Source organism: Chelonia mydas, chromosome 6 (assembly GCF_015237465.2).
Source record: "Chelonia mydas isolate rCheMyd1 chromosome 6, rCheMyd1.pri.v2, whole genome shotgun sequence".
NCBI lineage: Eukaryota > Metazoa > Chordata > Testudines > Cheloniidae > Chelonia > Chelonia mydas.
In genome coordinates this window covers 66,922,014-66,949,946 of record NC_051246.2, presented here as the reverse complement: position 1 = coordinate 66,949,946, position 27,933 = coordinate 66,922,014, and the positions used below count along the sequence as shown (strand labels likewise).

At 42.2% G+C, this 27,933-nt stretch overlaps 1 protein-coding gene across 3 annotated transcripts in view; it reads left to right on the top strand.

Annotated features, from left to right (window-relative positions):
- The window catches only part of LOC102933476 (deubiquitinase DESI2), a 75,676-nt gene that overhangs the window by 34,668 nt on the left and 13,075 nt on the right, over nucleotides 1-27,933 (top strand). For all 3 annotated transcript variants that reach the window (XM_027818153.3, XM_043548022.1, XM_043548023.1), the window contains 3 exons: nucleotides 2,163-2,235; nucleotides 5,968-6,061; nucleotides 7,152-7,293. In XM_027818153.3, coding sequence (XP_027673954.1) covers nucleotides 2,163-2,235; nucleotides 5,968-6,061; nucleotides 7,152-7,293 — 309 coding nt within the window. The remainder of the gene's footprint in view (nucleotides 1-2,162; nucleotides 2,236-5,967; nucleotides 6,062-7,151; nucleotides 7,294-27,933) is intronic.

The following is a 27,933-nucleotide window of genomic DNA, read 5'->3' as shown; positions in this document are numbered from 1 at the left end:
GTTCACACATGCTTTAGTTATAATTCCAGCATATATTTGTAACTCTTAATACTCTCGGTGTACATACGTTGCACACATATATTAGTAAGTTGTTAGTTTTCAAATGGTACCTCACAAGGCATATTTTGAACAAAGATTATTACAATAGTGTGTAGGGTGTGAATACAGGGCTGCTTGGTGTCACAGACAGAAACAGAAATTGGTGGAGAAGAGTAGAAACTGTGGAATGGGACCACTACTGGGGGATCCTCCCTTCCTTCCCTGAAACAAGGTGTCTGTTGCTCAAAGGGAGGGTTTGCTGTTAATTGAGACCAAGGGGCACAGGCAGAAGTTCCCAACCTTCACTTAGCTCCAACCCCATGCTCTTAGGCCATCACTTCCATAAACACTGCACTTCACAAAGTTCAGTTAAAAAGCCTGCCTAATGAGGAGACAAATGGGGATTTAGTAATGGGAAAGGTGACAGATTGGCTGAAGGACTACAGAGGCTCATGTAGTTTGCCAGCTGCTCTCCTGAAATGGGAGCATGTGTTTTAAGGCAAAGATCTGCAAAGAAGGAGAAGCACTAGGCGCTTCCTCGCAGGGGAAACAGACTTGTAATGCCTGAGAAACTGCTAGCGAGGCATTTTGGAATTAGGGGTTTATGGTATTTGGGTTGAACCTCCTCCTAGTCACCTTTGGGACTGCACCTTGTATAACAATGCAACACTTTATATAGAGTTGCAGTCAAATGCATCTCCAGATATCTCACAGAGCTAATACAGTCAGTATTCAATCATCGTCAATAATCCGTAAACAAGTAGAATTCAGAATGTGGATTAAGTGTAACAAATTTGTGGTTACCTGCCAACTGTGAAGTGCCTACTCTGCTGCACATCATGGCCATGCAGACCCCACAGAGACAGAAGGGATACAACTTAAATATTCTGGCTTCAAAAGCACAGACTCCCTACTATGTGAGTTGAGAGAGAATCTCCTTTAGGTGTTAGCATTATAGAGTCTGTGACAAGTTGGGGGCAGTGGTACACATATACAAAACAGTTCATTACAGGATTATTCAGGGAGAGTGACAAATGATTGAGGCTAACTGTCCTAGCAAGGCTCAAAAAACCTCTCACCATGATGTTCTGAGTCACTAGGAAGTATCTGGAAGAGGAGAAGAGAGAGTAAATATGTGCTGGACTGTAGAATTCCTCTGCCCTTGGCGGAATGAAGATGTCCTGGACTTGGAAGCAATGATCTCATTTTCACTGAATTTTCTGAGGTTGACCACTGATTTTGGGAATCCGTATGAGACCCCATTGGGCTGGTTTTGGAGCTGCAAATGCTCAGCCCTTCTGAAAATGGATGCATTTCATATGAGCTGGCACTATGTAAAATGTTGACCTTAACCTCACTGTGTTTTTGTTTCTCCATCTGTTCTGCAAAATTATTACCTATGTAGCACAGATAGTGGGGAATGGTGCTTTATGGACATGTGAGAAGAGATGTTCCCTGCTCCAAAAAACTTGCTACCTAAGTGTAAACACAAAAAATGCCTTAATACAAAAAATCTAAAATGGGGAGCGTATTTACCTAACTCACATGGGTGTTGTGAGCCTAAATAAATTGGTGTTTGTAAAGTGTTTTGAAATCCTCAAATGGATGGGTGGTATAAAAATTGTTGTTAACAAACTTAACTCTGTGTTAACTAATGTTAAAATTCAGAGAGATAAATGTCCCCCCCCCTCCCCAACATCCGCTGCTGTAGTAGGTTCTTGGTGAGCTCATAGTACAGAGCGTATATTTACATCTAAACCCAGGGGAAAGTCCCACACTGTGAAGTCCAGATGAACAGTTTGTTAGGATATCACCCCATCAGTTGGGCAAGCACAGATCCCAAATCTAAAGGGGATGGTATTCTGTCAGTGGAGAGAAAAGGAGTAATTGTGGCACTTTAGAGACTAACCAATTTATTTGAGCATAAGCTTTCGTGAGCTACAGCTCACTTCATTGGATGCATTCAGTGGAAAATACAGTGAGGAGGTTTGTTTGTTTGGTCCTTGCTAGACTCCAGAGAGATAGCCTTGAGGAAAGGACACCAGGATATATAATAGACCAAGGTCCTGTGTTTAGTTTATGCTCCACTAATGCTTCCAAATTTACCTTTCTTCTTACTGTAGTACTGGATAAATGAATACACCTCTACCTTGGGGATTGGAGTCTTCCACTCCGGCATCGAGATCTACGGCAGAGGTATGAAGCTTTCTTTTTAGTTACATCTGAGGCTGGGGGACAATCCTACTGATCTTACGATTTTTTATAAGAAAGGGGTGTCCTGGTTTGTGCCTTTTGGGGTGAGGGGGCTCTGAGGAGTGGAAATTCAGTCAATTATTTTTAGACTGAGGTGTCCAAAGTATGGTATGCATCTCATGCAGTTCTATCGTGGACCTTGCAAATAATCTCCTTTTCAATGTAGACATGCTGTCTGCAAAGCTAGAGTACTGTTTCTTGCCTGACATCCTGCTACAGCTTTGAAGAAGGGACTGGGGAACATTATAGGCAAAAGCTCTCCAGTGAAGCAAAGTAAGAGACACGCAGAGAGTAGCTTTAAGGATAATACAGTTTCCCTTATTTTAATACATTTCCTAGTTCAGTGTCTGAAGAAAGAATCCCAGAAAAATGGCTTTCTCACTGTCCAATTACATGGTCTCAGAAAATCAGTCATTTTGCATCAGCGAGAAAAATAAAATGTCAAAATTCAACCCTGCCAAAGACTTTGTTTCATAAGCTCCTGGAATGGCCTAAGGGGAAGGAGCACTTTACTAGATATTGAAGTTTACCACAGAGTGTTTGGTAAAAATATAAGTCAGCTCATTAATTTATGCAGTAGGGAGTGAAGCTAAAAATGTTTAGAAATCACTTGCCTTCACTGAGGAATCAATCAATATGAATAACTATTACATTGCCTTTTAAAAGGGCAGTGAGTATTTAATTCCAAAAAGGAAAGTACTACATGAATGGCTATGCTTTTATGGCATTTCTAAAGGTCTTTTATGAACAAGCAGAACATCGTGACTTTGGTATCTGTCAGGGAGAGCAGGTAAGAGAACATCTAATAGTTGAGATTTTAAACAAGGAGCTTTCAAAAAAATCACATCTGAGGTCCTCTGGAACAAGGTAGTTCAACAGATGTGCCATCTGAACTAGTCAAAATGCAAATCACCCAGCAAGGTAGCAGTCAAAGCAATGTGAAAGAAGTAGCAATGAAAAAATTCCTATGCAGGGAGGGGGAAAGAAGCCTCATAACAATGGCTTTTAAGAATGCTGAGTTCCTGGACAGAACTGTGGCAGGTGTGGCCGAGGAGAGCACAGGACAAATTATTATTTATTTATTTATTTGTGTAGTGCCTAGGAGCCACCGGTGGAGGTACATACAGGTTGTGCAAGAAACAGGGATATTAGCAAAGCAGCTATCAAAGCAAAGGAATCAAGGAGTACAAGCAAGAGTGAATAATTTGTGTTTCTTAGGATCTGTGTCCAAAGGCAGCGTTCATGAATAGATTTGGATCTAATCTCAAGATTTGCAACATTGGTTAAATTTAAAATTAATTTCAGGGGTAGAGGTGATTATTTTGTAAAGAGATTTAAGAAGATAAGCCTTAGTCCTAATCTGGAGTAGCCCAGGGGAACAGATCCATTGCCTCAGTCCATTCAAAACTTACCTACAAAGGCAAGGAGCCTGTGGTGTTAATGAGACTACCGCAAGTAAACTAGACCAAGCCACAATCATTAAGATGGCCCTCATAAAACTGGATGTTGGCATGGTGTTCAACAGACAGAGCCTGCTTAGAACAGAGACATTCCAGATCCTATTGGAAGAGAGGATGTACCCTATGTGTGCAGTACCACCTGGAGATTGCCCATCCCACTGCTCCTGAAAGTGAAAGAAGAACTGGAAAGGATGGAGAGGAATGGCACAATAAAGGGCAGTAATGAACCACTGGAGTGATGTGTCCCTGTAGTGTCATGAGGCAAGGGGGAAAACTATTAGCACAGATCTAAAGATGCTCAATGAAACAGTAAGAAGGGAAAGAGAGATTCTTCTCACCACAGAAGATACTGTCCCCAAGTTAATGGGTGCAACAGTGCTCTCTTCACAAGGTTTCAGACAAGTTCCTCTCCACCCCAACAGTACCAACCTTTCTGCAAAGCCATTCAGAAGATATTGCTCTTTGCTACCTCCCAGTCAGGGTCACAAGCACCCAGAAATCTTCATATGGAAAAGGAGTGGGATTCTGCAAGGCCTGGAGAGAGTGGAAGCTTTTCTGGATGATGCTATAACTCCTAGGAAATCACAGAAAGAACATAGCATAATACAGTATTGCAACAAGTTCTGATGGCAACGTTACAACAAACCCAGCAACAGTTCTGATTGATAGAAGAGGGGGGAGGGCAGATCCAGAAAAAGTTTTCCAAAATTTTATTTAGCAAATTGGAGAAAATTCATACTTAACCTACCCTCAAAAAAACAAGCTCTTTATGAACTCCTTAAAACAAAAGTCTCTATGTGGATCTGGAGCCAAGCATAAAAATAAGCTTTTGAGGATCTAAAGAATCTATTAACCACATCCCAGGTACTGATATTTTATGATGTTTCCAAGTCTACAGCGTTCAGCTGCTATTGTGGGGTGCTAATAGGAGCCTTTAGCATATTGCTCCTGATGGCTTTCAGATCCTAAAACCGAAACAGGGAGAGAACATTTGGCAAGTATATGGGCATGTGAGAAGATCAAATGGTACATATAGGGTTGTGGCAGTTTCATGCTCAAGATGGACCACAAACCACTCAGACATTTAATAAACAGCAAAGATCTAGGAAAGGTGCCCCTTACATGCCAGAGTTTTCTCATGCATTGTTTGAGAATTAAACCTATTGTAGCTATGTACCATGGAAATACTTTGCGGTGGCTGAGAGTTGCCAGATCTAAGAGGCTTTCTTCTCTAACTGTTGGAATGCAGCCCAAAGCTTATCCAGCCTTAAACCAGGAGACCCAATCCTGGTAAAACCATATGAGGAAGAATGTTGGACAACACCAGCTGTTGTCACTGGACATAGCTGCAGCTTGAGATCCTACATGACTTAAACTGATGAAAGTACTCAGTACAGAAGAAAAGGCAGCACCTTTGGCTGTTGGAAGGAAGGTTCTAGACTGGAGCTCTGCAGTGAAGCAGAGAGAGAGAGACAGAATAGTGTTAGGGGTAATTTTGTTTTTCCTTACATGAATAAAGCTCCTTGTTCAGTGTTAGAAGAGAGTGTCTTTGTGATTTTTTTTTCTTTTACCATTGCCACATGACCGATTACATGTTCCAGTATGCAATGGTCCATCTTGAACCAAGCAGCTTTTACAGTTGACTTGAGATGGAGCATGACATGATGGGTCCTGCAGTTTCCATAGGTCTGACCTGCGTAAAGTGCAGCTGCAATTAGCTCAGTTTTTCTAAAAATCAGGTGGAGACTTTTTTGACTCCTGGTAAACTGCCTGTGTATCCTTCTGCTGGGCAGTGTTTGGTAACCCTCTGCTCTACTGAAGAATGGAGGAGTTTTCTTAACTGGGTGTCAGTCCCATCACCTTCCTATATTACTTTAGGATTTCTTCACCTTAGTAATAAGCTTTGCTGCCACCTTGACTTGCTGACCAAATCCATTCAGGCCAGCTCAGAGAGCCCCACACAGGGATTGCCTAGGACTATGGCCAACTAATAGCATTAGCAGAGATGGAGTATGATCGGGAATTGGGGTTGTGAGGGTATCCTGGGGCTGATATGTAACTGGAGTAGGAGGATGGATTTTAGTGCCTGACTGAAACTGTCTCTGGCAACGGTCCTAACACTATTGCTGATGCTAAGCCATGCAGACAGCTGCTGTGGACTTTCCCTGATACAGCCTTCATTTGATTACTCACAGTCTCTTTCTTTCCTTGTCAGAATTTGCCTATGGAGGGCATCCTTATCCTTTCAGTGGGATTTTCGAGATCACACCTGGCAGTGCGGTAGAGCTTGGCGAGACCTTTAAGTTCAAGTAAGGGCCCTTCTCCACACACCCCTCATCTTGCCGTCATCAATGAGCCTATTTAGGGTCAACAGATCAGTCCTGCCTTGCCATTTTGAGTCTCATCTTCCTAGTACCTGCTCCCACCCCCACCATGTTTCCACCTGCTCCTGATTAAAAAGCAGTCCAACAGGACTCTTGGTGTGAGTGAAGGCTGTGCACAAGGAAATGGGGCAGCATATCTGAGAGAGTGCTCAGCGTTTTCCTCCTCCGTTTTCAAGTGCAGTTTGACATGAACACAGTTCTTTTTTGTAATTTGGTTGTTTTCTTTTTGTGCTCCAGTTTTGCCACTCAGCAAAATTCTGAGACTAGTACCTTGGTAGCTGCTGCAGAGCCAGTAGAAGGAGCACAAGAACATCACACATTGCTTTTTATGCTTTCCACAAAACCAGGAGCTATTGGAAGTTTTCTCTTTTGTCTGCTTCCTATTGACAGAGTGGGAATACATTACTTTCTAGAGCAGAAGTGGGAGGATTTTAGATGCCCCATTATAAAATATTCAAGGTGATCAGATTTTGGGACTGTGGCTCAGTTAATGGAAGATGGAGCCTGTCTTCCCTAGATCACTGATTCAGATTTGGCTCAGAAGAAATTGACTGACTGCAGGATTTTACCCTCTGAGATCCATGGCCTATGTCAAATGAACCTTGTGGGGGTGGAGAATTTTCAATCCAGTTCTTACCGTCAGAAGTCCACATCACAAAAACCACCACCATAAATGGCACACTTCTTGGTGGTCTCAACTGATGGACCCCGGACTGAATGGGTAGAGAAGTGGTCCCTGCAGCTCAGAGTTAAGGCAGTTTTGCAGGGTAGTGTGTAGGGAAGGTCTCAGTGCTGCTGCCTGGGCTGTACCTATTTTTGTGGATAAATAGAGAACATTAGCTTGCAGAGTTGTCATTCAGGAACTTTTCACTAGCACTACATACATGTAAACCAATCCTGCCAAATTTAAAGCCTAAATGACTTGCCAGTGTCTTGTTTTCTCTCTCTTTAGCCTGTGTCTATTCAACCTTTTTCACGGTGTCTTCCCATGTTTCCTGTTTTGTTTTTAAACTAGAGAGTCCGTTGCTTTGGGCACCACTGATTTCACAGAAGAGGATGTGGATAAGATTATGGAGGAGCTGGGCAAGGAGTACAAGGGCAACGCGTACCATCTCATGCACAAGAACTGCAATCACTTTTCCACTGCTCTGGCAGAGGTTGGCACAGCTATTTTCTACTTATCTTTACTGTTTCAAGACCCACAGCAATGCTCATGTGAGAACTGGGGCCAGCACAGCCATAACCAAATCTCTGATCTCTGGCTTTAACCCTCCTTGTGATGTTGCAAAAGTTCTTTGCTGTTCTTAAGCTTTCAAAAGCATGCAATCAGGATGGTACTGAGGTCCAATACAGCAGGTTAATCGCAAGTAGGTATTGTCTGTATTGCTCACCTATAACTTATGTATCTGTGGTAAAGAGGTGGGTGCTGAAATAGTGCTGTAGGGCAGGGGTACCTGCACTCTGGCACATTGTATTGGCTACTCAACAGAAACTGGAAGGCCATACTTAAGTAGCATTGTGATACAGAACGGCCAGGGAGCAGTGGTAGAGTGCTAGAGGGGAAATATATAAGCTCAAGGCTAATTAAGGTGTGGTTCCCTGTAGACTAGGGAAAGTGGCTGCAGGTTAATTGGAGCACCTTCAGTCAATTAAGGCCCTGTTAGGAACCTAATAAGACCCCCTGCTTCAGGCAGACAGAGAAGAGGAGGAAGGAGAGAGGACTGGAGCTTGGAGGTGTGCTGTGAGACTTGGAAAATCAGAGAACTGAAGTAAGGGGGACCCTGCCCAGTAGGGGAGGGGGACTGCCTTATGATAGTATGTAATTAAAGCCTGTTTTTTACTACAGGACCCCAGTCTCATTCAGTAAATGGGTAGTTATTCAATATTTCTTTTTATCCTCCGCATTCCATGTTTGACCCCAAGTCTTATTTACCACACACCATCCAAACCCTGCAATGAAGACTGATTTACTGATTTCCTCATGGACTTTTCTATGGCACTCAACACTTTAGTATCTGAGTGCTTCACACATATTAATGAATTTATGTTCACAACACCCTTATCTCCATTTTACAGGTGGGGAGCTGAGGCACAGAGCGATTAAGGTAAAAAAGCACCCCCTTATTGTGGATGCCTGATTTGAGACACCCAGGACTTGATTTTTCAGAGTGCTTAGCATTATAGAGCGCTTCATACGTTCAAAGCACAGCTTCAGTTACGGCTGTGAGTACTCAGCACTTCTGCAAATCAGACCCAGGGTCTCAAGTCAGGCACCCAGAAAATGAGAAACACACAATTAGTGCCCACTTATGTAAAGTTTGGTTTAACTGACTTGTCCAGCACCATACAGGATCTCTGTGGCAGAGGCAGAGATAGACTCCAGTTCTCCAGTCAACTGCCTTAACTGTGAAACTTCTCTTTCTCTTCCTGCAATCCCCTACCTGATTCACTATACGCCTTCCAACTTTTGCAACAGATGAAGCAGAGATCCTATAGACAAAAGTCTCTGTCACTACACAGTTTTGATTGATCCCCACAGCAGGTCCATCTTGTGCGTTGAATAAGGCAGGGGTCTTGTGGGAAAATGGTATAGAGTCATAGATTTTAAGGTCAAAAGGGACCATGATGATCCTCTAATCTGACCTTCTGCACAACGCAGGCCACAGAATCTCACCCACCCACTCCTGTAATGAACCCCTAACCTATGTCTGAGCTATTGAAGTCCTCAAATCATGGTTTAAAGACTTCAAGGTGCAGAGAATCCTCTGGCAAGTGACCCGTGCCCCACACTGCAGAGGAAGGCAAAAAACCCCCAAGGCCTCTGCCAATCTGCCCTGGAGGAAAATTCCTTCCCGACCCCAAATATGGTGATCAGGTAAACCCTGAGCATGTGGGCAAGACTCGCCGGCCAGCCACCCAGGAAAGAATTCTCTGTAGTAACTCAGATCCCACCCCATCTAACATCCCATCACAGGCCATTGGGCATTTACTGCTAATAATCAAAGATCAATTAATTGCCAAAATTAGGCTATCCCATCATACCATCCCCTCCATAAACTTATCAAGCTTAGTCTTGAAGCCAGATATGTCTTTTGCCCCCACTGCTCCCCTTGGAAGGCTGTTCCAGAACTTCTCTCCTCTGATGGTTAGAAACCTTCGTCTAATTTCAAGTCTAAACTTCCTGATGGCCAGTTTATATCCATTTGTTCTTGTGTCCACATTGGTATTGAGCTTAAATAATTCTTTTCCCTCCGTGGTATTTATCCCTCTGATATAATTATAGAGAGCAATCATATCTCCTCTTAGCCTTCTTTTGGATAGGCTAAACAAGCCTACCTCTTTGAGTCTCCTTTCATAAGACAGGTTTTCCATTCCTCGGATCATCCTAGTAGCCCTTCTCTGTACCTGTTCCAGTTTGAATTCATCCTTCTTAAACATGGGAGACCAGAACTGCACACAATATTCCAGATGAGATCTCACCAGTGCTTTGTATAATGGTACTAACACCTCCTTATCTCTACTGGAAATACCTTGCCTGATGCATTCCAAGACCGCATTAGCTTTTTTTCATGGTCATATCACATTGGCAGCTCACAGTCATCCTGTGATCGACCAATACTCCGAGGTCCTTCTCCTCCTCTGTTACTTCCAACTGATGAGTCCCCAGTTTATAACAAAAATTCTTGATGTTAATCCCTAAATGCATGACCTTGCACTTTTTCACTGTTAAATTTAATTCTATTACTATTACTCCGGTTTACAAGGTCATCCAGATATTCCTGTATGATATCCCGGTCCTTCTCTGTATTGGCAATACCTCCCAGCTTTCTGTCATCTGCAAACTTTATTAGCACACTCCCACTTTTTTTGCTGAGGTCAGTAATAAAAAGATTAAATAAGACTGGTCCCAAAACTGATCCCTGAGGAACTCCACTAGTAACCTCCCTCCAGCCTGACAGTTCACCTTTCAGTATGACACATTGTAGTTTCCCCTTTAACCAGTTCCTTATCCACCTTTCAGTTTTCATATTGATCCCCATCTCTTCCAATTTAACTAATAATTCCCCATGTGGAACCATATTAAATGCCTTACTGTGCTCATGTAATTAAAAGCGGTGTCATAATTGTGAGAACCAAAGGTTAATTTAGGAGGGAGCTGGTGATTGGCTGACACACACCCAGATTCTCAATGGTTCTGGTCCGTGTTGCCTCTTGAAAGAGAGAAGATTCAGTATCCATTATATAAATTTTATTAGTGTTAATAAACAAAAATAAAATCAAGAAAGCATATCGCTAAAAGGAAACTTCTATTAACACTGCTAAATTGAATTAAGAAATACAATTACCAAATCAACAAATTAACAGCAATATTGGATGGTAGTCAAATCATCAGATTTATTTTATACAACAGCTAATCTTATAAGTCATAAAAATGAATCTCAGGAGGTGGTTGTCTGTTTGGTTATAAGTTCCAACTAAAGAACTTCATCCAAGGCAGCGCAAAAGAAGAAATTTGACAACTCTTATTTACCAATTTACAGCCGACCGTTTTAAAGTGTTTTAGTTCTCTCTACAGAACGTGGAACATGCATTCAATAAATAGCTTTTAAGAGACTGAGTTCAGGGTTGTTTAAACTTTCTTTCCAGTTCCTTCTCCACGTGACCTTTCTTGGCACTCTCACACATGCACGCGCACGCACACACGCACAGCCACGCTTCCATATTCTAAAACGCTAAAAAAGGCCTGGGACATCTTCCAATTAATAAAATAAGACAAAACCAGGAAAAGGAAAAATAAAATACTTAACAGGGTTTGAACTCTGTAGCGCTCACGGCCTTTAGACTAGGATGGAATAGGCGCTGGAGCTGCAGTCAGGGAACCAGATGATGATGTAGCTGGTACAGTGCTTGGTGCTGGGAGACTGGGCAAAAGTTGGTGGAGTCTTTGTTGTTCTCTTCACTTCCTTTCCCCAAAGGTGGTCTGCTTTGTACACCAGGAGTGTCAGTCTTCCCTCAGCTGGCTCGTTGAGCTGGTGGACAAAGGCCCATGGCTTTAACCTTCATTTTTATAGTTTGCGATTTTTGCTCACTCCACTTACAGCACCTCCCCCTAAGGTCTTTCGACAAATCAGGCATGAAATATACCTTGATCAGAGGTTAGGTAATTTTTAGGCCAGCATCAGTTTGAAAAAGCGCTGCTTAAGCCAGCAGTTTTAAAAATATTTATTGTTGCATACCACAAGCACTATGGGGGTGAGTTTGTCACCCCCCAAAATATCCAAAATGGAAGAGGCGCAAGACCCTTTTTGAGGAAGTTAACCTATCTCTCTCCTCCCTGACCCTTCAGGGCAGAAAGCCTTCGCTGACATCTTGTACCAACTTACCAAAAGTGAGGGCTCAAAATTCAGTAAAAATAGCTGGTTGCAAAGACCCGAGCAAAAACACCAGCCTCTCAACATCCATCAGCAACATTAAAATTACATGTGGACATCATCTGACAGATGTCTCTGACTTTTCTGGTAAACATGATAATTTGGCAGCCTTCCTATTTTTAAAACGGGTGACAGGTCATGCAGCTTATCTCTTTGGAAATTTCAGTCTTCTAGGGGAAAGACTTTAAAGCTTCTTAAGATAAATCCCATTTAAACTAAAAATAATTAAAGTTTATATAAAGTCTGTATTTTCATATATGTTGTTTCTCTCTCAAATTGCACACACACAAGGGGGCCAAATTAAGGTTGTGCAGGCAACTTTTATTTTGGCATTTCCTAATTTTTGACTGCTTGACTTAATATTCTTTTTATGTGGGTTTTAATGTAACTTCCTATTAAAGTTTAATAATTAAACAAACAAACTGAAAAAACAAATTATATCATGTGGAACCATACTGACCACCCACGGGAGTCATCAGCAGGGTTTGGATCTTTGCATTCACAGCAAAAGGCAGTAACTAGTAGCAGTAGTAGGCTCTTATCTTCTGTGTAGACCAGTCAGTGGAGGGTGGCAGAGAAACACGCTTTGCCAGTAGGTGTCATAGACATTAAATTGTCTGCTCTCAGCCAGAGACTCAGGACTCCTGGGTTCAATTTCAGGTTCTGAAGGGGTATGTAATCTAGGTATTATAGACCCTTATGCCCCCAGCCTGTCTCTTTCCACCGTACTGCTATCTATCACACCCCAACTCTCACCCTTCTGCTCTTATCCACCCCCAAATCTCCACCCACTCTCCTTCTATGCTCCTACTGCACCTTGCCTCCAGCTCTCCTCCCCTTATTCAAGCCCCTATCCCCTGGCTTCTGTCCCCTCACTCCTCTGAGACTATGTACCCTCCAACTTACCCCTTTTGCTTCATCCATCCCTCTCCCCTTCTGTTCTTATCCAGCCCCACCCCCACAGAGGCTCCTCTTCATCTGAGGCAGACCACAGCGTCTATTTAATAATGCATAGCTACATTATGCAAAAGTGAAGGACTGGAAGTAAAGAAGAATATACAAGAAAAAAATTGATGTGGGGATTTAAGTCAGCAGAATGTAGTTACTTGCTCAAACTGGGATTTGACTAAGGACACCAGATTGAACACACAGCCCCATGCAAAAAATCCCCAGGGAGCTCAAGTGGGTGCATGGGGTCAGGACCTCTCTTGCTACCTCTCATCCAAGAGATGGCACTTTCAGGAGTACGGTGCCTTTACACTGCTCTTGGCATTGACTCACTTCTGACATGGAGGGAAGAGTGCTACCTACTGAATCATCAATGCCACTTCCTACAGCAGCTTGGCATTCCTTGGAGGCAGTGTGGCCTAATGGATAGTACATTAGACTGGGATTCTGGAGACCTTGGTTCTATTCTTGGTGCTGCTGCTGACTTGCTGGGTGACCTTAGGGAAGTCTCTTCACTGCTCTATGCCTCAGTTTCCACATGTATAAAATGGGAATAATGATACTGACCTCCTTTGACTGGCACTTCAAGATCTACTTATGATAAGAGCTAGATATTACTACTGCTTCTACTACTGCTTCTATTATTACTATCTGTCAGGCCAATACTACTTGGGATATTTGATGAGATCACAGCCTGTGGTGCTCTCCGTGCAGACAAAATCAGGGGTAGCACTATGAAGCTAGGGAAAGAACTATCTTATCCAGAAGGAGAGAGCTGAGACAGCCTAAAAGCCAGTTGGCAATGTAAGAGTTAACATTTAGTTTTCACAAACATGGTTGGGTGAGATGGACAGCCATGTGCTAGCTGACTGTGTCTGGCCTTCTTAATTTCCTCATTTGGCTGTTGCCCTGTTAATTAGTGTCCATACAGATGTTACTCAGTTGGCTGATTGGCTGGAAGTTTGGAGGCTACCATCTGGTCACGTGGACTGAAGGCAGACTCCATGGCACATTAAGCAGACAGAGGTCATGTTGCCACAGAGAGAGGACAGAAAGGAGTAGGAGCTCTGTTCTCCCCATGGAGGATGGGTTAGGTTCTGAGTCCCATCTTAATAAAACACCCACTCTTCCCATTGTTTGGGCTCAGCTGATTGATTGGGCTCCCTCAGACAGAAACCCAGTTACAATCTGAGATGGGCTTGAGCTACCACATTCAGATTTGGATCCAGTTTTTGAACACTCGATAGTTGAGAGATAAAGGCGGTATGTGTGTTGATTTCAACCTCTCTCTTATTACAGTAGGACAGATTTACTTTTAACAAGACCTCAGCTTGGCTTGCCTTGCCTTTTCATGCCCACAGTTGTTGGTGGATGCAAATAACTGTGGATGCAGTTGATATCAATGTAAGGGGACTTATTCCTTCATCCACTTACTTCCCTGGTCCTTCTCGCATGAACAGAGAGCAACAATACCCGAAGTCCAAAGGTGCAAACAATTCAATGTTTATTGGGGTGAACTTCCAGCAAGCATGATTCCAGTTTCCTTCCTTAGTGTCCCCCTTCCCAGCTCTGACACCACAGAGCCTTACCTGTGGCCCTGTTCCCATTCCTGCCCTTAGCAGGACATGATTCCAATTTCCTCACCCCCATTCCCTGTTCCCATTCTCCCCCCCCCCCCCCCCACTTCCTGATTGACTGCAGACTGTATAGTAAAACTTGAGTTCTGCTTAGCTATACCTTAACCAATCATTTTACTGAAACTTAACTAACCAATCCTAACATATTGTAACATGATTATTTAACCAATTAGTTTACACCCAGCAAAATTAATTATACAGCAGACAGAAACAATCACAGAACCAGACAGAGATTATACAGACAATAGGGAATATTGTCTGTATAATAGGGAAATGGGGACTACAGTGATAGAACAACAAAGAAATGAGGATTTCACATCCCAGCTATTGAGAAGTGAGTTCTTGCCAGACAGGATGCTATCAAACTAAGTTTCCTTTTACATCTTCTAGGCACTTCCCTTTCTCTGGAGGCGATACGCATTATCAGGACAGGATTGTATTCCTAACAGCCCAATAGCACCTTATTTCAAAGTGACTAGTTTGGAATGTGAGGATGTGACCATTCGCTTCCCAGCTTATGGCTGCCTCTGCTGCTTAGCCAAAGATTTAGCCTAAGCACAGGGCCTCAGACTGTCATAGTAAGAGAAGGACCTTACACTGGCAGACAGTGATTTTGATTCTTTCTTTTATACCTCTATAACTAGCTAAGTGATAAGAATACACCTACATTCTTAGAGTATAGGCCTTTACAGACAGGCCTGAATATCTATATCCTAACAGTCATTTACATGTCTAACTACTGGACTGCACCCACATATTAGGCATCTAAATGATTCTAGCTGCAACCCAGATCCCACCTAGCTGCCCCTAGTGGTACCTTCATGGTTCATCTGGGAAGGGAGTGGGAAATTAGTGAATGTGGCAGCCTCCAGCAGAGATTTTCAGATGTGAATTTGCAAGCAAACTGCAACGTTATTGTTAATAACCTGGTTCCCTTTCAAATTCTTCTAGGGCAGAGGCAAGTCTTAAACTGTACAAAAGTGTGCTCTGTGATCCCTATGACAGATCATGCATGACTGCTCCAAACTGTCCCTTTTGATGACACATCCTCAAGCTGATGTCCATATAATTAGGTACTACATTGAGAACCACAAACTGGTTTTAATTTTAAAGGGCATTTATGTTGGAAGTACACTGCAGGGCTGCAGTGACAGAACGGCCAGTGCTCGGTTCATGTATTGGTTCTTTGCTCCCTGCTCTTGAAAGGGGAATGATTTTCTTTCTGATTTGTATGCGTAATTTATCTGAAGTGCCACAGAAAAGGTCACAACCTTCTGCATCTTGTAGCAGCCTCCCATCCTGGAGTTATTTATCTGTCTTACAGTTGCTCTGAAACCCTCCTGCTGCCGCTTTTTTTAAATAATGGGGGCAAGCAGGAAAAGGCTGAATCAGTCAATCCAACCAGGTCAGGTCTTCTGGGGCACAGACAGAGAATCCCTGATAGTTATTGGGCCAAACGCTGCTCACATATGCCTGTGTGAATGGGCAATAATTCTGCTTAAATCAATGATAGCAGAATTCAGCTGCGTGGTTGAGAAACTTGTTCTAAAAGAGCTCTCTGGGATGCTGAGGTGAGAGTTAAGCATCCCAAATCGCCTCCTAAATTATCACATAATTTTTTTTTAAACCTAGAGAGACTATTTAAAGAGACTGAAACTGATCCTGAAGTTAGCACATTTGGTTCAAACTCCCATGCGATTATTCTTTTGAAGTCTCTATATTTCTAAGACTATCTAGATTTGATTGGTAAAAATCACTTGTGGGAAGCAGTATCATCCCAGTGCCAGATTCCCTTCTTACCATGCTTGTTTTTTCCCTCCTTTTGCACCTGCTGCTGCCTTTTTCCTCCTTTATTCCTCCACTCACAAGCCAGTAGGTTCCCCATCTGTCAAGCATCATTACAGCGTGGGCTAGTGGAATGATTAAGTGGAACTTGGCAAGGTTCAGAAGTTTGGTTTGGATTAGCACCTTGAGGTTGAACTGATTATCTGAGCATGTTGGGACAAATTCATGCACCTTCACAGACTTCAGTGGTGTTGCACTTCCTGACTCTATCCTTAGCAAAAATTCCAGTATGCTCCACTGAAAGTTTCCAAATGCTCCCTCTTCTGTCTCTATTGGATTTCTTTGGAAATCTAGGAACCAGTAGACCAAAGAGCTGCTTTGCTTTGTTGCAAAATTGGCCAAATGGAAAAGTAGTGTGGGGATGTGGAAAGCATCCATTTCCTTCCCATGTATGCCTTGGTCACCTCTCGACAGTCTATGGCAGTGTTAATCCTCCCCTCCCTATCTGAAATTCTTCATCATGTGATCACAGCTCCCTCACACCCAAATTGGATCAGGAAGTGGAGCCAAAGAGTAGTTTCCTAAATGGGCAGTGGGGAATGGTATTGAGGAATTAGTTCTCTGCTGATGCCTGATGACTCTGGAGTTGGACAGGATCATGTAGAGGGAATTTAGAAAGATACTTTGGTTGGTGGGTCATGGGTGCGTTTATGGAGCTGGTTCTAGGGATGGTGAACGTAGTGCCCACTTTGGAGACCAAAGCTCTGGGACTAAGAGTAGTGGCAATAGTTACTTTTTTTTGTTTTGTTTTTGTTTTTTAAAGGGTTGAGAGTGATGAAAATCTCATGGATGAGGAGTGTCTTCTTGGGAAGAATAAAAGGAAGGTGACTGAAGAAACTTGTGTCCTACTAGGCAGTTCTCACAATGTCACAAGACCAAGGTTGCTCAGACATGCTTGGGGCCATAGCTACTGGCTCATGCAGACTCTGGATTCTCGCTATTAATTGGTAATGAGACAATACCTAGAGTTCAGAGGTCTGATTTAAAGAAGCATGCAAAAGCTTGGCTGCTTATCCGCCAGCCTTTGGGTGGTAGCTTCTTTTGTTTTATCTGTCTTATTCCATAAAAGGAACTTAATTGCTTCTCCTATTTAGTCCGGCTAGCACACTTCTCAGCCCCAGCTAGGTCTGTGATTGCCCACAGATCAAAGACCTGCTTGCTGGCAGCTACCAACACCAACAGGAATGGAAGGAGAGTGCGTATGAGGTCAGCAGTTAGAATGGGAAATTGTGAGCTAGGATTCCCGTGTTCTATTTCCTCTGCCGCTGACTCACTGTGCGACAATGGACAAGTTTGCTAAACCTCTGTGTCTCCATTTTCTGATCTGTAAAATGGTGATGCTAATACTTCCCTCTTTCATGGGCATAGTGTGAGGCTTAATTATCTGCAAAGTGCATCAGATCCTCTGATGACAGGTGCTGTAAGGGGCAAAGTATATATTTTTTATTAGATAGCCTTAGTTGGCTGCCAGAAGAACAAAGAGAGAGACTCCTAAGCCCCTGAGCTGGTTTAGTTCAATCTGCAGTAAAATAGTTGCATGTCCTTACTAGGGCTGAACTGCATGGTGAGATTCCAAGCTTGTCAGAACCAGTTACCACTGAGCTTCATAGCTAAAAATCTTTTGTGTGTTCTGGTTCAACAGATTCAGCATCACCTCACTCAGAGCATCCTGCTATGAGGGTTAGCCCAGAAGCTCACAAAGGCAGTTGGGTTCTCTGAACTTTGGTAAACATCCAAACCCCAAATGATTTGGGGTTGTCATCCTTGGCAACGCTTACTTTGAAATTGCTAAGATAATGGCAAATGGAGTCTGAATGTGGGATTATGCAGGGTATTGCAACCTGAGGGCTAATGTGAGTGTTAGCATGCAGGAGTTAAGCTAGCCGTCTAGTGGATAGGGTACTGCTAGTTGCTGGCAGCATGTTAAGATTATCAAGATTATAGGGGCAGATGGAGCCAGCTTGGGCAGGCACACCTGATGAAAGCATGCAAATGGAATCTTAGTAGGAGGAGTCTGTATGCAGTGTTGTAGCCATGTTGGTCCCAGGATATGAGAGAAACAAGGTGGGTGAGGGTCCAATAAAAGATATTACAACTTCTGTTGGTGAGAGGGACAAGCTTTGAGCTACACAGAGCTCTTCTTCAGGTCTGGGAAAGGTACTCCGAGTGTCACAGCTAAGTACAAGGTTGAACAGATAGTTTAGCATAAGCAGTTATCACATATTCTAAGGGACCATTCAAGGTGAAGTGGCTCATTAACACCCGTGTAATCATAGCACAGAAAGTGGGGTTAGTGGGTTACAGATTGTTATAATAAACCATACATTCAGTGTCTGTATTAAGAACATGATTTTTAGTGTCTAGCAAAGTCATGAATTTAAGCTCCCAGGCTCGTCTTTTCAAAGTGTTGTGCAGGTTTCTTCTGCGTAGCTGGAAAGCTTGTCTCTCTCGCCAACAGAGGTTGGTCCAATAAAAGATATTCCCACACTTACCTTGTCTCTGGGAAGTATCTGGCGATTCCTGATGCTACGTGATTTTCAGGTGGAGCCATATCCAGATAGGATACAAGATTTTGTCCCCCACCCCACCCCTGTAATTCTGGGCAAAGGTCTCTCTATTAATAGGTGGTGGTATGTGGCAGGGAGGGGGGTGTAGGTCTGTCACTGGTTGATAGAATCATGCTGGACAGGTTTGTGCCCTGTGTAATTGAAGCCATGGTGGAATGGGGGTTAAGGAGTCTTAAGATGCCTGCTATGTGGACAGATGAAGTTGTTTTTTGCTTTCAGTGTGGGGGTAAATGGGTCATCCTTCATAAGGGCGGTTGGAGCCATGTTGGGATGGGGCAATTTGTTCTATTGGAAGGTGGAGGGTAGAGCTGTGCTGAGGAGCTGATGGCTGGAGCATACTAATTGGCCTCTTGGTATCTGTATTTCTTTTCTAAACCAAGGTAAACCTGCTGCTGTGTGCAACAAATTTACTGCAGTGTTCTGATTTCCTTAAAAATTGTTTGATTGTCAGCAAGGCAGGTCTGCTGCATCAAGAAATGGTCAAACAAGAAAGCCGCTTTTTAGCCATCAGTGAATAATTTGACTCCAAAGCTTCCCAGACCCACACTTAGCAGAGTGCAAGCTCTAACTTTATTATTAGTTAGGAAACAGGAAGCCCATAATATCCCGGAAGTCACTGGAGAGATCAGAGCTGGAATGGGAGTGTGGATTACTTCTGAATGCACCCGTGTCCGATTTTGAAAATGCAACTGCTTTTGGAAGCTGAACTTGAGCATATCCCAGTCAAATAGTATTCAAGGTTTCTTCAGCTATAATTACTGTTGGTTTGTTCTGCAAAGATGAGGCCCATGGGATGCGTTTGTGGGAATGGCATTTTGTTCAGCAAACACTTATGAGCTATTCTGGTTAATGGTTGGCAGGGGGCAGAGACAGTTAGGACGAGTGATGGGCAGCAGGAAGAAATAACAGGGAAACAAAGAACATCAGCAAGTGCTTGCTTGCTTCATGCCTGGTCCAATATCCGCTGAAGTGAATGGAAAAACTCCAGCTTACTTCAGTGGGCTTTGGATGTGGCTAGCTGCGGGTAGGGGCTGTATATTTTTTCTTAGTTTAAGTACCATGATGATTTACAGCATTCCACAGAAGCTCATTAATAATGACATTCTGTATCCATAAATTCCTCCTGCAGTTTCAATTGGAGGTGATTTTTGTTTATTTCCTGCCATAAGGTTGTGTAGTTTTTCTGTTGAATACAGCAGCTGTTTTATTTCAGGTCTGGCTACAGTAAAGCAGTGAAATGAGCAGATTTCTAGGAATAGCTTCTATTATCAGTTTAAGTTTATGAAGCATTTTAGAATTCCTTGGGATGAAATATGCTATATAAAAGTCTAAAAGATTATTCTTTCATCACTAACCTTTATGCTCTTGGCTGCACTGAATGATTCTCTCAGCTCAATGAAAATGATTAACAGATAAATGGTTCAGAGAGGGCAACAAAGATGATTAAGGGTATGGATCAGCTGACGTACAAGGAGAGACTAAAAGATTAGAGCTGTTCAATTTAGTCATAGACATGAGGGCCATAATGGACTATGATGATTACCTGGTTAGACCTGCACATCGCAGGCCACAAAACCTTACCCACCCACTCCTGTAATAGGCCCATAACCTCTGGCTGAATTACTGAAGTTCTCAAATCTTGATTTAAATACTTCAAGTTACAGAGAATCCACCATTTACTCTAGTGCAAACCAGCAAGTGACTCGTGCCCCATGGTGCAGAGGAAGTTGAAATTCCCCCAGTATCTCTGCCAAGCTGACCTGAGAGAAAATTCCTTCCCTACCCCAAATATGATGATCAGTTAGACCCTGAGCATGTGGGCAAGACCCACCAGCCAGACACCTGGGAAAAAGTTCTCTGTAGTAACTTGGAACCCTCCCCATCTAGTGTCCCATCTCTTGCCATTGGGGATATTCACTAATAGCAGTTGTGGATGGGCCATATGCCACTGTATGCAATCTCATCATGCCATCCCCTCCATAAATTTATTAAACTCGGTCTTAAAATAAGTTAATTATTTTGTCCCCACTTCTCCCCTTGGAAGATTTTTCCAGAACTTCACTCCTCTGACGGTTAGAAACCTTTGTCTAATTTCAAGCCCAAACTTATGGATAGACAGTTTATATCCATTTGTTTGTGTCAGTTTTGGTCCTTAACTTAAATAACTCCTCTTCCTTCCTGGTTTCAGAGTAGCAGCCGTGTTAGTCTGTATCCGCAAAAAGAAAAGAAGGACTTGTGGCACCTTAGAGACTAACAAATTTATTTGAGCATAAGCTTTCGTGAGCTACAGCTCACTTCATCGGATGCATTCAGTGGAAAATACAGTGGGGAGATTTATATACACAGAGAACATGAAAGAATGGGTGTTACCATACACACTGTAAGAGAGTGATCAGGTAAGGTGAGCTATTACCAGCGGGGGGGGACCTTTTGTAGTGATAATCAAGGTGGGCCATTTCCAGCAGTTGACAAGAACGTCTGAGGAACAGTGGGGGTGGAAATAAACATGGGGAAATAGTTTTACTTTGTGTAACAACTCATCCATTCCCAGTCTCTATTCAAGCCTAAGTTAATTGTATCCAGTTTGCAAATTAATTCCAATTCAGCAGTCTCTCGTTGGAGTCTGTTTTTGAAGATTTTTTGTTGAAGAATTACCACTTTTAGGTCTGTAATCAAGTGACGTTCTTGTCAACTGCTGGAAATGGCCAACATTGATTATCACTACAAAAGGTTCCCCCCCACTCTCCTGCTGGTAATAGCTCACCTTACCTGATCACTCTCGTTACAGTGTGTATGGTAACACCCATTGTTTCATGTTCTCTGTGTATATAAATCTCCCCACTGTATTTTCCACTGAATGCATCCGATGAAGTGAGCTGTAGCTCACGAAAGCTTATGCTCAAATAAATTTGTTAGTTTCTAAGGTGCCACCACAAGTACTCCTTTTCTCCCGTCCTAATGTTTTTCCCTCTGATGCATTTCTAGAGAGCAACCATATCTCCCCTCAGCCTTCATTTTGTTAGGCTAAACAAGCTAAGATCGTTAAGTCTCCTCTTGTGAAGTAGGTTCTTCGTACCTCTGACCATCCTAAAAGCCTTTCTCTGCACCTGTTCCAGTGTGAAATCATCTTTCCTAAACATGAATTGCACACAGAATTTCAGATGAGGTCTCGCCAGTGCCTGGATAATGGTACTAACACTTCCCTGTCTCTGCTGAAAATACCTTGCCTGATGTATCCCAGGATTGCATTAGCCTTTTTCATGGTAACATCACATTGGCCGCTCATAGTCATCCTGTGATCAACCAATACACCCAGATCTTTCTCCCTCTCTGTTGCTGCTAACTGATACATCTCCAGTTTAAAGCAAAAAAGTCTTGTAGTTAATCCCTAAGTGCATGACCTGCACTTTTCTTCCTAGCTCTTTTACTACAGTTTTCAAGGTCATGCAAATCTTGTATGATATGGTTCTCCTCTGTATTAGCAATACCTCCCAATGTTGTGTTATCTGCAAATTGTATTAGCACACAGCTACTTTTATGTGCCAAGGTCATTAATGGAAGTGTTAAATATGACCAGTCCCAAGACCTATCCTTGAGGAACTCCACTCATAACCTCCCTCCAGGCTGACCATTCACCTTGCAGTATGACCTTTTGTAATCTCCCCTTTAACCAGATCCTTATCCACCTTTCAATTCTCATATTAATTCCTATCTTTTCCTATTTAACTAATAATTTCCCATGTGGAACTGCATCAAATGCCTTCCTGAAATCAAGGTAGATTAGATCTACTACATTTTCTTTGTAGAAAATTGGTTATCTTCTCAAAGAAAGAGATTATGTTGGTCTGCCACAATCTACCTTTTGTAAAACCCTATTGTATTTTATCCTGATTACCATTTACCTCTATGGATTGAACTACTCTCTCTTTCAAAATTTGTTCTAAGTCCTTGCTTGCAATTAAGATCAAACTCATGGGTCTGTAGTTTCCCAGTCACTATTTTTTCCTTTCTTAAATATATTTTTCAATTCTCCAGTCATAGGGTATGACCTCCCCCACAAGTTTATATATTCATTAAAAATCCTTTGCTATTGGGGTGGCAATTTCATGTGCCAGTTCCTTTAACATTCTTGGATGGAGATTATCTGGGTTCCCTGATCTGGTTCCATTAAGATGTTTATGTTTGGCTTCCACCTCAGATGTGATGATTTCTGCTTCCATAACCTCGTTCCCATTAGTCATGCTGCCCGTGCCCCCAAGCTCCTCGTTACCCTTATTAAAAAAAGGGAAAATATTCATTTAGGTGTTTGGCAGTGCCTAGATTATCTTTAATCTTCACCCGATCCTCCGTGCTTAGCGGTCCCACTTCTTCTTTCCTTGTTTTCTTTTTATTTAGTTGGCTAAGGAATCTTTTACTATTGGTTTTAATTTCCTTTGCAAGGTCCAACTCTGCTTGGCTTTTGGCAATTCTCACTTTTCCTCTACACTTTCTGACCTCCAAGAGGTAGCTTTCCTTGCTGATCCATCCTTTCTTCTATTCCTTATAGGCTTTCTGCTTTCTCTTAATAACCTATTTGAGATGCTTGTTCATCCAGTTTGGTCTGGACCCTTCTCTACAAATTTTCCCCCTTGCTTGCAATGCAGGCTTCTGATAGTTTCCTCAACTTTGACTTAAAGTAATTCCAAGCCTCCTCCACATTCAGAAACTTGAGTTCTTCAGTCTAGTCCACTTCCCTAACTAATTCCTTTAATTTTTTTAAATTTGCCCTTTTGAAATCAAGGACCCTAGTAGCAGACCTCTTATAAAAGAGATGATTAAGGGGGGGAGGGGATATGACAGAGGTATATAAAACTGTGAATGATATGGAAAAAGTGAATAGAGAAGTTTTATTTGCCCTTTTCCACAATACAAAACTCAGGAGTCATCCAATGAAATTAACAGGCAGCGGGTTTAATACAAACAAAAGGAAGTACTTTTTTCACACAATGCACCATTAACCTGTGGAATGTGTTGCCAGGGGATGTTGTGATGGCCAAAAATATAACTGTGTTCAAAAAAGAATTAGATAAGTTCATGGAGGATAGGTCCATCAATGGCTGTTAGCCAAAATGGTCAGGCATGTAACCCCATGTTTGGGGCAACCCTAAACCTCTAAGTGCCAGAAGCTGGTAGGGGAAGACAGGTAGAACTTTCCAAAATGGCCCTGTTCTGTACACTCCTCCTGAAGCTTTGGTACTCCCATTATTCGAGGAAGGATACTGGGCTAGATGGACCATTGGTTTGACCTAATATGGCCGTTCTTATAATTGCCTGTGCTCACTCTTGGTCCAGCCTCAGTCCCCATCTATCCGCACTTGTGGGTAAGAAATTTGGATTAAGAACACAAACCCCTTACATTTCCATTTTAAAGTGGTCCTATTGTCCAGCAAATTATATGAAATTTGCAGGTATCTCATTAAAAACAAAGGCACATGTTCTCAACTGTCATAAATTGGCATAATCCCACTGTAGTCAGAGGAACTATGCCAATTTTCACCAGCTCAGGATCTGGCCTGAATTTTCCTGGTCATAGCAGCATGACATTTTTGTATGTGCAATGGCATGAAAACATATTCCTCTTTTGCACAGCTCTAGATGGCAAGGAAAAACCTAATCCTTATAACTAAGCTTGGAAGGACTAGATTTTTATCAGAAAATGTCAATTTTACCATAAACACAGGCACAAAAATATTTCCATTGATGATAATTGAAATTTACAGATAGGCAAAATAAGAAAAATGCTGCTTGAGTTCTTAGTTTGATTTAAGGATATTTACTTTGTATATTTTGACATGTGATGTTGACAATTTCTGTTTCAATGGCTGTAAAGCTTTAACTTTTTGAATCTCAATAACTACATTCATTAAATAATTTATGGCCTGAACCTCTATTATTTGGACCCCCCATAATTTCCCACAACTGTGAACATTTAAAACTATAAAAATAGAAGAAAATGCTTAAATATAAACACTGATAATAACCACCGAAATCACATGTATAAAAAAATCAAATTCTGCCCAGCCGACTTATAACAGAAGCCAGTTGATAAGTAAGAAGTGTCAGAAGAGTAAGCAAATTATCTAGGTGTGGCAGTTAGTTTTTGCAGGATTGGGAGTCTTGTTTGGGAGCAATTCCCCCCCCCCGCCCCCAAGAGCTGCTGGATTCTACCTCTGATCTTTCCCTGCCTCCCGCCACTCCACCAACCTGTTGCTTCTGTATAGTTGTTAGAGAAGAGCAGCTGGGAAAAGAAAAACTGGAGTGTCAGAGTCAACCCTTCAGGGAAGAAGCTCATCACAACACACAATGGGATTGGCCTAGAAGACATGTTCAGCATGGAATCCACATTCCAAGGGGTGAATCTCTGAGTTGTGGCTATTCTGAGCCATTGGCCTGGCAGGAACACCCTGCTGCGAAAGAAGAATTCCTCTTTGTGCCCTTGCAATAGCTTGAGTGAATTACAGTTATTCATCCATTGGGTATGATAACCATTATTCTAAGTGTCACCAGTAGTCCCAGTCTTAATTATACTCAGTCTTCCCTAGAGGGCCTTCTGTTATTAGGCCACTTGCTACCTATCTTGTCATCCTGAATCTTCTTGCTGTACTTAAATCCTAGTCTCAATGACTTTCACACAGGGGAACATCTTCACATGGCAGGCTTGGTTTACAGCTGAACAGGTTGATACCTTTGGTGAATCTGACTACTTGTTTTGTTCATCAAGATGGCCTGTAGTCCAGACTCTCAGCCTTTGAGCATCTCAACTGGAGCCCTGGTTGGCTGGGCTGAAATAGCACTTCCTCACCCACAGCCCTAGAACCAGCTGTTTCATTTGACCCTGATTTTTTTTTCTGCTCTCATAACTTCTCTGCTCATGGATTCCTATGTACATGCAGCTATATCCTCTAGCACGGGGACATAGAGATGCAACTGCCATGTTCCTGCAAGTAGGCAGAGGGAGTATGAGTGATGGTTTGGCAGACCCATCATTTCTTCCTGCTCTTTCCCTTTTGCAACCTCCTTTCCAGGTTCATTGTGACAGTGCAGAGGGCTTGTTTCACTTTACAAGAGGAAAGTGACTGCGATTCGAGGGAGAATCTCCATGAGGACTATGTCACACCCAGGGTGGACCAGAAAGTGATTGCACAGGGGAATCTGGGCATCTGGGCAGCCCTGCTTGCGCTGATTTTAAAGCTTCTCACCCCTTTCCCCACTGGCCTTAGGATACCAATTCCCTGAAAACAAGTTAACTACTGAGTCCATTCATACTCATTTACTAGTCTCAGCTGTTCTCTACACTGTGAGATGAAGGCCATTCACAGTACTGCTCCTTTAGTGCATGCACACTGAATGCAGTCTGGCCTGAGCTTTATGGTATGTTGCCACTCAGTCTATTTTGTTGATCTGTGCAGGCTAGTTACACTCCCTGGGGTGTAACTTCAAGTTTTTACATGGTAACTATAAAACAAATTTAGTCTAAACAATTAATTCCAACATGAAAACTTTACTAAGGCTTTTAAGGAAACTAAGCAGTCATGGGATAACAGGGAAGGTCTTCTCATGGACCAGTAACTAGTTAAAAGATAGGAAACAAAGGCCAGAAGTAAATGGTCAGTTTTCACAATGGAGGGAGGTAAACAGCAAGGTCCTGCAAGGGTCTGTGCTGGGACCTGTACTGTTCAACATATTATTTAATGATCTGGAAAAGGGATTTGCCAGTGAAATGGCAGTGCTTGCATATTCAAAATTATTCAAGATAGTTAAGTCCAAAGCTGACTGTGCAGAGTTGTAGAGGGATCTCACAAAACTGGGTGACTTGGCAACAAAATGGCAGATTAAATTCAACATTGATAAGTGCAAAGTTATGCACTTTGGAAAAAATAGCAATATATAATGATGGGCTCTAAATTAGCTGTTATCACTCAGGAAAGAGATCTTGGAGACGTCATGAATACTTCTCTGAAAACGTCAGTTCAATGCACAGCAGTGTTCAAAAAGGCTAACAAAATGTTAGGAGCTATTTGGAAAGTGATAGAAAATAAGACCAAAAATCTCACGCGCCACAATATAAATCCATGGTTTAGTGTGTCTGGTTCTGGTCACCCCATATCTAAAAGAATATAATGGAACTGAAAATGGTTCAGAGAAGGGCAACAAAGATGATCCAGGGTATGCAAAAAGAAAAGGAGTACTTGTGGCCCCTTAGAGACTAACCAATTTATTTGAGCATAAGCTTTCGTGAGCTACAGCTCACTTCATCACGAAAGCTTATGCTCATATAAATTGGTTAGTCTCTAAGGTGCCACAAGTACTCCTTTTCTTTTTGCGAATATAGACTAACACGGCTGTTACTCTGGATCCAGGGTATGGAACAGCTTCCATATGTTGAGAGACTCAGAAGGTTAGGGCTGTTCAGTTTAGAAAAGAGACAAAGGAGAGGAAATATGATAGATATATAAAATCATAAATGAAATGGAAAAAGTGAATAGAGAAGTTTTATTTGCTTTTCCTCACAAACAAAAACCAAGGATCACCCAATGAAATTAATAAGCAGCAGGTTTAATACAGTAGAACCTCAGATTACAAACACCAGAGTTACAAACTGACTGGTCAACCACACACCTCATTTGGAACCAAAAAAATGCAATCAGGCAGCAGCAGAGACCAAAAAAAGAAACAAATACAGTTCAGTACTGTGTTAAATGTAAACTACTAAAAAAATAAAAGGGAAAGTTTAAAAAAAAGATTTGACAAGGTAAGGAAACTGTTTCTGTGCTTGTTTCATTTAAATTAAGATGGTCAAAAGCAGCATTTTTCTTCTGCACTGTAAAGTTTCAAAGCTGTATTAAGTCAATGTTCAGCTGTAAACTTTTGAAACAACAACCAACACGTTTTGTTCAGTTACAAACATTTCAGAGTTACAAACAGCTTCCATTCCCCAAGGTATTTGTAACTTTAAGGTTCTATTGTAGAAACAAAAGGAAATACTTTTTCCACACAGTGCACAATTGACCTATAGAACTCATTGCCAGGGGATGTTGTGAAGGCCAAAAGTATAACTGAGTTCAAAAAAGAACTAGATAAGTTCATGGAGGATAGGTCCACCAATGGGTATTAGCTAAGCTAATCATGGACATAATTCTGTGTTTGAGGTGACCCTAAACCTCTGCCAGAAGCAGAGGGGAAGATGGGATGGATCTCTCAAAAATTGCCCTGTTCTATACACTTCCCCTGAAGCTCTGGATTTGGCTGCTGTCAGAGAAAGGATACTGGGCTAGATGGACATTAGTCTGACCCATTATGGCAGTTCTTATGTGAAGTTGTTTTTCGCT